This window comes from Octodon degus, unplaced genomic scaffold (assembly GCF_000260255.1).
Source record: "Octodon degus isolate 3935 unplaced genomic scaffold, OctDeg1.0 scaffold00028, whole genome shotgun sequence".
Lineage (NCBI taxonomy): Eukaryota > Metazoa > Chordata > Mammalia > Rodentia > Octodontidae > Octodon > Octodon degus.
Window position 1 is genome coordinate 8,763,601 of NW_004524604.1, and position 8,958 is coordinate 8,772,558.

The 8,958-nt window shown below is 41.4% G+C and overlaps 1 protein-coding gene across 1 annotated transcript in view; it reads right to left on the reverse strand.

The window, feature by feature from the left end:
- The window catches only part of Lonp2 (lon peptidase 2, peroxisomal), a 108,864-nt gene extending 101,766 nt beyond the window's left edge, over nucleotides 1-7,098 (reverse strand). The window contains exon 1 of the mRNA XM_004629187.3: nucleotides 6,718-7,098. Coding sequence (XP_004629244.1) covers nucleotides 6,718-6,950 — 233 coding nt within the window. The 5' untranslated portion in view covers nucleotides 6,951-7,098. The remainder of the gene's footprint in view (nucleotides 1-6,717) is intronic.
- Between the last annotated feature and the right edge of the window lie 1,860 nt (nucleotides 7,099-8,958).

Here is an 8,958-nt window from a genome sequence, read left to right on the forward strand (position 1 = left end):
TTTGTGAAATTAAGTCTCACCCAAACTAAGTCCAAGTTATATAGAACATAAAGATGAACATCTGAAAGATGCTTCCATAAGCCAAATTAGACATTCTCTGTTCTCAGACCCAGGAAAGGTGGTAATTGAAGAAAAGAAACTAAACATCACTGGAGCTTTGGGAGTGGCAGTACTAGAAAACTGCACCTGCCCATCTCAAACACAGTTCACATCCACACACAGCATGGGAATGGTTAAGTGCATTTTTTGCTTCTCTATACAGTTAATTTGGACACTTCCTTATAAATCATGAATTACAAGTAACCTTTGTTTTCTTGTGCCACTCAGTTTACTTTGAGTTACATCCATCCTTCCTCTTAGCCCTTTCAGTCATGTCATGCATAATGGGGATAGAAGCTGATATAGACAATGACTTCAGTCAAATAATTAGGAAGTTAACTGGGTTAAGAGGAAAAAAATCATATGCTCTAAAAACTTGAGATTATTTGGCACCTACTACTTCGATCTATGTAAACTGTAACCAATTTTCTGTAATCACCAATCAACAGTAAGCTACACTTCCCATTTCCTGAAAACCAACTCAAAAGTCTGAGAAAATCAGCAGTACCTGAAGTGATTAGAAACCAACTTAGTTAGGGCCGGCCTGATAGCTCAGCAGACTAAAGCACCTGCTTAGGCAGAGCGCAGTGGCCGGGGTTCGATAGTTTGATCCCCGGTGTGCTGTGCCAGCCCTGTGGGGGGCAACTGAGACTGGGCGTGGTGGTGCGTGCCTGTAATCTCAGCACTGGGGAGGCTGAAAACAGGAGAATCAACACAAGCCCCATCTATGTAGTGAGACCCTGTACAGCCTGTAGACCCTGTCCTAAAAACAGAAAAAAAAAAAAAAAGAAAGAAAGAAAAAAGAAAAGAAACCAGGTTAGTCTATAATTCACAGCAGATGTTATCTGCCAAGGTGTGCTCCATGGTGGCAGAGTCCACAGCTTTTTAGGACACAGAGATAGGCACAGATGAAAGACTAGATACCCCGACCCTGGGTACATGAGGTAGCAATCAAGGGGGATCCAGAGAGAAAGATGAGCTAAACCCAAACTTCCAGATTAGAGACAAATTTAAACTATCTGGCTGATGTCACTGACAAAAGGCAATAATAAAACTGAGGTTTCTTACAAAACTAATTTGATACTTTTGCTAACAGTGGAAGGGAAGATATGCCAAACTGAAACAAGATGAAGCAGCATACCTTTCTTCCTAATGAGAAGGTTTTAAATGTCTTAAGTGGCTCTTACCTGAAATCCCAGAGTTGACTAGAATATACCCTTTTAAAAAAAAACATGATCTGTGAGATTACAGATGGTTGGGGACACAGCATCGGGTGAAGACATTTTTTTAAAAAATGTATTTTAGTACAGGGTCTTACACGGCTTCACTACACAGATTGGACTCTAGTAATCCTCCTGTTTTCAGCCTCCCAAACACTGGGATTACAGGTGCGTGCCACCATGCCCAGTCTTATTTGCAGTCTCAGCACACCATGGGGGCAGGGCTGGGACTGCACGCTGGGAACTGAACCCTGGTCAGTGAGCCTGCCTGAGCAGGCACTTTAGTCTGTTGAGCTATCTGGCTGGCCCTGGCCATTCTGGACGAGGACAACATTTAATGTTATTTTAGACATGTTATATTGTCTATTGGACTCCAAGTTTTCTACAGAAAAACAGATAAGCAAACAAAATATCCAATTAATTTCCATGATACATAAGTGTTTATGCCACCAGTCATCTTTCTAACTATTCTTGTGCTTTCATGACATACATTGTTAAGTAGGACCCAAAGCAACACTTTGAATTTGAAACAGCGCCAGATTACACAGTCAAAGGAAAGGAATGGTGCTCCTCTCAAAGCTCTTCTATAATAAATCTACACTCCATGTGCTCTGATATTCTTACAGCTCAAAGAATTTTTTGAAATTCTTAATCAGAATGTAATTTCAGAGTTTGTAACATATTATAGTACTTTAATGCATATAAGGTCTCCTTACAAGGTCTGATTATGTAATCTGGAAGCTGACTCTGATAATATAGGGGTCAGGGTTTGAAAACCATCAAATGTAGTGGTAGGAAAATATAAAAGCTACTACTAGAAAAAAAATTTTTCAAGACAAAAACTGTGGTAGACTCTGATCTATAGATCAAGCACAGGGTTGTGTTTTTCATTTTAGTTTAAAGTCTTCCATTTTCTTGGAATCCTCAATCTTCCAAATTTCTTTTGTAATAATGCTAGTTCAGCTGTTTTTGTTGGAAAAATGCAGAGTCTCCTACTCTTCTCTTCATCTCTCTTTTGCGATATTCACATTTTAAACTCCCAACTTAGTGAATAATGCTACTAGCAAATAGGTTTAGAATGCTTCACAGTTACAAAAGGCTTCCATAAATATTATTTCATTACATACAACCTTTTTCCCTTATTAGGAAGGCAGCATTATCTCCTTATTATGAATAATTAACTGATAGTCAAGAATAGGGAAAATTAGTTGTCGATGGTTACAAGGATGTTTAATAGGCATAGGGCTCTTGAATTAGGTTTTATGACAAATTTTACTCTTTTCCTACCATAATGGACAACATGAATTTGTACCATAAAGTATAAAAATACATATTAACATACCTTTAGCTCAAATACCGTAAAGCACAGCAATTACTTAACACTTAATGAACACCTTACACTTACTGAGCTTACGAATGAACTCCAAACGAGAGAACCACTTCTATCAAAGCTCTGAAAACAAAGAAAAGGTATACATTTCTGGGAAATAGTTACTGCAGTTTCTTGTTAGTTATGTCACGGTGTCATACTACTGATTTTCTTGAACAACTGATGATGTTTGCACTGTGCATCTGCTGTATATGCTACAAATGTTTATATTTTATTAGGCAGATGCTAAAGAAACCAACTTGGGATCTCACAGTAAGACAGTAAATGAACAGGGAATGAAGGATCAGCACTATCAGGAAAGGAACTTGGACCCGAAAGACTGCCAGGTTAAAAGAATGAAAGAGCATTCTGGAAGAGCCTGAAAGGGCACAGGGAGTGCTAAGTTACTGTCCATTTTCTTTTAGAAAATGATTTTAGCTGGGCATGGCAGCACATGCCTGTAATCCCAGCACTCTGGAGGCTGAGGCAGGAGGATTGCTGCAAGTTTGAAACCAGCCTGGGCTACAAAATAACCTCAGGGCCAGCCTGAGCTGCATAGCCAGACACTGTCTCAAAATGACAAAAAAAGAAACTAAGTAAATGGTTTTTACTGCTACATTTTAGTTACACATAATGATCACATTCATCATAGAGGATCTGTACTTCTACACATGATAAAATTTGATTCTTTTTTTCCCATTTGCCTACCTTCCCTTCAACCCCTCTTCTCCTCATCTACAAAAGCTTTGTTTCCACTTTTTCCTTCTGTCCATTTTTCACTAAGAAAACAACATTCATTCAGGAGTCAAACTCAAATACAGGTGGGTTTTGTAAAGAAATGGGCAACAGGGTGTCCTGAAGTGGCACAGGGGCCAAGTTCTACACTGTAGGGTAAGGCAAAGTCCTTCCATTAAAAAGGCTACCATCAGGTGACATCCTAACACACAGACACAACTATACTGCCCACCACAGCAGGCAGCAGGACAGGAACATCCATCTGCACAACAAGAACACAGGGGAACAGACAGCTCCTGGCAGCCTGAGCCCAGTCACCTGTACCACATGGTGCGCAGGGAGCAGAAGCAGAGCTTGGCACCCCTCCTCTGAAGTACACTGCCCTCTGGAAAAGCAGGAGGAACAGGGGGAGCACAGAAGCACACTTGTGTCATGGATAATGTTTTCTTTTCTTTTCTTTTTTTTGGATGTTTAAAAAGTGGCAATAAGGAAAAAAGACTTCAGGATCTATTACCAATAAATATGGTACAATCTTTCTTCTACATACTCTTTAAGCAGCCAACAGTTCTTCTAGTTGGGTCTGGTGGCTTCTTTCAGTGCCAAATTACATGAAGACTTTTCACTGTATATTTTCTAATTTAAATGATTAAATTTTAACATTGCTAGTCATGTTTAGAACACAAACAGCATACAAAAGGGTCAGATTACACATTATCTGAGTATAGTGCTACCTCTGAGTTGGAAAAGATGGGGCCCGAGTTCAATCCCTGGTTCTGCCAAGAAAAAAAGAAAAAGAAAAAGATGGGCACATTTTGTGTTTGAGTGGGAAAGATGGCTGTGGCTCGTGTTTGTCACCTAATGTAGTTTGCAAACAAAACAAAATTCCGCTGAGTGCTTTTTTTGGTGAATCAAATTGCTTGCAAATAAAAGGGTTCATAAATCAACGCACCACTGTATTAATGTTTACTTCTAGGTAGGAGAATTTAATTACTGTTTTTGAAGGATTTACATAAAAAAAATTAAAACCTTTTAAAACGTTGCAAGAATAATATCAACAGATAGCCACTCAAATCAGAAATCTACCAACCTATGGGCCAGCCAGATAGCTCAGCAGACTAAAGCACATGCTTAAGCAGACCCAGGGGCTGAGCGCTCACCTGCAATCCTAGCGCCTAGGAGGCTGCAAATAGGAGGATCACTATGAGTCTGGTCTGTACAGTGAGACCCTGTAGACCCTGTACTAAATACATTTAAAAAAAAAAAAAGAAAGAAAATCTTAAAAAAAAAAAGAAATCTACCAACCTAACTCTACTTTTAAAATCCACAGACTCCACAAGGAGTCATTAATAAATAAAACAAGAACCAAAATATCTATTCATGGCCACTCTTGCCTCAACAAGAACTAAGTACCTAGGACAGACAGCACAAATTATGGAAGAAATAAGCAGAGGATTAGAGTGGGTCAGTTATAGGGGAACCAGAATCCAATACAACCGCCAAAGAGTAATGACACTTGGAAACTGTCCTGTTTCACTTAGGCAGTAACCAAAGTAGATGGGAGTTAAATATTTTTTATGCTTGATAAAAGCAAAGCTTTAAAAATCTGAACTAATACTGCACTGTTTTAGAGGGTTTTTTTGTTTATGACTTTTAAGTAACTCCCAGTCTCTTATGAAAACCTGAAGAAAAGGTAGGACAAAACACAGTCACTGTGCTTGATAAACACTGTTTATTAAAACACAGCCCCAAGATTTTTAGTAAAAACAAGGACTCTGTGTGTGTGATGATGAGGATTTAATAAGGCATTTTTTAAAAAAGCCTCTAGAAATCTACTCAGTCAGGAATGCCTGGAAAATAAAGGAACAGGATAGAATGTAGCTAAGTGGTGGAGCACTTGTCTAGTATGTGTGAGGCCCTGGGTTCCATCTCTACGACCAGACAAAAAGAAAGAATAAAAATGAGGGGCTGGGAAAGAAGGATCTCCAAACTCAGGTACAGTTAAAGATAGGAGGTAGGAGGGCCGGGGAGATGGCTCAGTAGAATAAGCGCCTACCTGACAAGCACAAGGGCCTGAGTTCAACCCTTGGTTCCACAAAAAAAAAAAAAAAAAAAAGAATCAAAGATAGGAGGTAGGAATGCAGAGGCAAGTTTGAAGATAGTTATTTGTTGAAAGCATACTATATATCAGCCTTGTCCAATAAAAATATGAGCTACACGTGATTTTAGTAGCCATATTATAAATAGGTGAAATGTTAACATGTTTAACCTCGAATGGTTAAAATATTACCACTCCTACATGTAATCTCTATACTGGACTTTATTAATAAACAAAATATTTTTCATGCTAAGATTTCTCAAAATGTGATCCATGCACTGCACCTTCACAGTGGTCAACTGTACTGGTTTACCCAGCATTGAGGGGCTCTCTGGGACACTCAGAGGGTCCTAGCAAATCATGATATCGGGTCACTGTATCATCTCAGTTTGGGCCAGCCCTATTTCAAAGGCTCTACAGCCACTTTAAGTGACAGCACAGCTATTCACCAAGCATGGTATGAAGTTATATATATACTTAATTTAATCTACATCAACTCCCAAGGGATAGAAGTTGTTAATATGAAAATTAGAGATGAAGAACTGGACATAGGCTAGGTCTCACCCAATGTCGCACGAATAGGACCACGGTGCAAGGTTATCTGGTTGTAAGCCTGGAGCCTAAATGTTAAGATATGACAGAAGGAGCAAAGGTTAGAAGTTAGAAACAGTTCCAGAAAGGGGACAAAGGAAAATGTGAACAGGAAAGGCCTTTCTTTCTTTCTTTTTTTTTAAATAACGTGGGAGAGGGGGAAAAAAGGCCGTACAGAAGTTCAGAAAAGCACTCCAATTAAGACGAAGCAGTGTTTAGAAACTGCGCAAGGCCGAAAACAAACACAAGTATTTGAGAAGTAGTGTGTCAATTCCAGGATAAACGTGATGGGAAGAAGGAAGAAATGACAAGGGAAAAATAAGAAAGAGGAATGAAGGGGACGAGATGAAAAAGAGAAAGGGAAGGAAAGAAAAAGCGCACTGGGAGGGAGAAGTTAAGAGCACTGGCCCAGGAGACTGCGGGGCGGGGCGCGGGCCAGGCTGTCAACAGCCGCTGGTAATTGGCAGCACAGTTCCCACCAGTGTCAGGCACTACTTGCAGAACGACCTTATGAACTGTAGCCCCCATTTCCCACGAGAGGACCGAGCGCCGGCGCTCGAAGCGGCCTGGTCGCCGCGGCGGGGCCCGGCAGCTGGCGCCCGGCCTACCTGTGCAGCGGCGGCAGGTCCTGCGCGTCGCTGGCCGGGTCAGGCGTGTTGGGGATGATCCCCAGGATGGTACTCTGCAGCGACGTGCCCTTGAGCAGGCGGCTCCTCACCAGCTGCAGGTTGCGCGCCGTGTCCACGCTGGTACGCATGGTGGAGCCGGGCAACAGCACACCCTCATGGGTCAGAAGCAGCGGGAGGCGGCTGGGGATCTGGATGGGGCTCACTGACGACATGACGATGGCCGCTAGCAGGAGCACCTGTCAGAGTGAGCGGATCAGCTCCAAGAGTCAGTCCGGGATACCTCACCGTCCCGCCGCTACTTCCGGCCCCGCCCACGGCCCGCCCCCAGGCCCAACTACCGCAACTTCCGGTTCCTCTCTACGGCACGCCCCCAGGCTCAAATACAGCTCTTTTCAGCTCCTCGCTACGGCCACTCGCTGCAGTTTGCCCCGCCCCTTTCAGAGTCTCCTTTGAGGGTGAGCTGCCGGGTTGGGTGTAACATTCGCCTCTTCTCAGCTTTGCTCCCAGCATGTTGGGAAGGATAATTGTGTGTGCTATTTGAACTTCTCATTAGAATGAATAAATGAGTATTTTAAGCCTTCCATTTGAATGGATTTTAGATTTAGAAAAAGATTGCAAAACAGTAGCGAAGAGTTCTGCCACACACCTTTCACCCAGTGGCCCTTTGTGCTGTGTTGCACAATCACGTTTCATTATGAAAGCTAGGAAGTTGGCATTACTGTTGCCTAATCCAAACACGTGACCCAAACTTGGCCCGTTCTCCTGTTACTGCCCCTAGAGAGATCTGCCCAGGATGGAGTTGCGGTCACCCTCCTCACTGTGTCATACGACTAGGTCTCCCATTTGTGACAGTGTTTCAGTTTCTGTTTATTTTATTTATTTACTTTGGGACTTTAAAAAAATTCTGTATTTTAATGGGTATCAGTTATAAGTTTAGATTTAGCTGATGTTTCCCACGACTATGTCGATGCGTTTGGGGCACCAGGCTGCAGTATATGGCTGCTATTTAGGGTGACTATAATCTCGATTACTTGGCCAAGGTGGGACCTTCCATGGTCCTTCACTGTGAACTACTAGTTTTCTTTCTGTACCTAGTAAATACCTTATTAAGTATTTATTATGGAGATAATTCTGCATTATTTATTGAGTTCTATAAGAAAATACTTCTTGTCTCTCCCAACTATTTACTTATTCCATTATTTATATTAGTATGGATTCATAGATATTTATTTTTACAGTTGTCATCCAACAATATTATGTATTTCTTTCCTTGAATTGTTTCCTTTTGAGCCAATGAGAGCTCCTTCATGTTGAGATTTGATTTGGATTTGGCTGTAGGTTTCACAGCAGAGGATGCTCTTGCAAACCAAGAGGGGATTGAAAACCACTCAAATCAACAAGCATATGCCCAGGGACTGCTTCACACTAGCCTCTGAGTTAAATGCAGAAAGATAGAGTATCACAAAGCTTTTTCCCACCCTCAGGCATCTCTTGGTGATGGTGACAAAGCCAAAGGCTGTTGAGTCTGGCACAGGGTAGGCAAAACTGTATGTGTCTGTGTTAGCCATAGATTTGGGAAAGGAGAGCTAGGGTTACCGGGTGCCTTGGAAGAGACACAAATGCTGAATTTTCCAACTCCTGACTAAAGCTCTCTCTCTGACATGATCCTGCCTTTGTTCACTAAACAGTATCTTTTTGCTTAATATTTAATAGTCATTTACTGAAAATACTCATACTTACTGTATGCAAGATGGTGTTGTAGGTAGTAGGGGGATATATTAGGGAACAAGACAGGTAAGTTCCTGCCTCCTTGGAGCTCACTCTTTAATGGAAGGAAGAAGCAAATGACAAGAACAAAAAAATAAATAAAATGGTTTTCGATGGTGATAAGTCCTTCAGATGCTCAGAGCTGGCCTATCTGAAGAGGTGGCATTCAAACTGAACCCTGTGCCATGAGGAAGCAGCAATACAAAGACCAGAGGTAGGAGCTTGGGAACGTTTCCAGGCTAAAGCAAGAATTGCAAAGACCCTGTGCCTACAATACATTTATGATCTTTTTTTTTTCAAAGTTTTATTGATAAACAGATAGCAATGAGACAGTTTCAAATCAAATCGGAAGTACAGTTTCAATAATACACTGCATATATTCTTCTTAGTGGTTAATTGCTGTACAAGATGCGGACTTGTGATCCTATTTACAAACACCATTAGAACAAATCA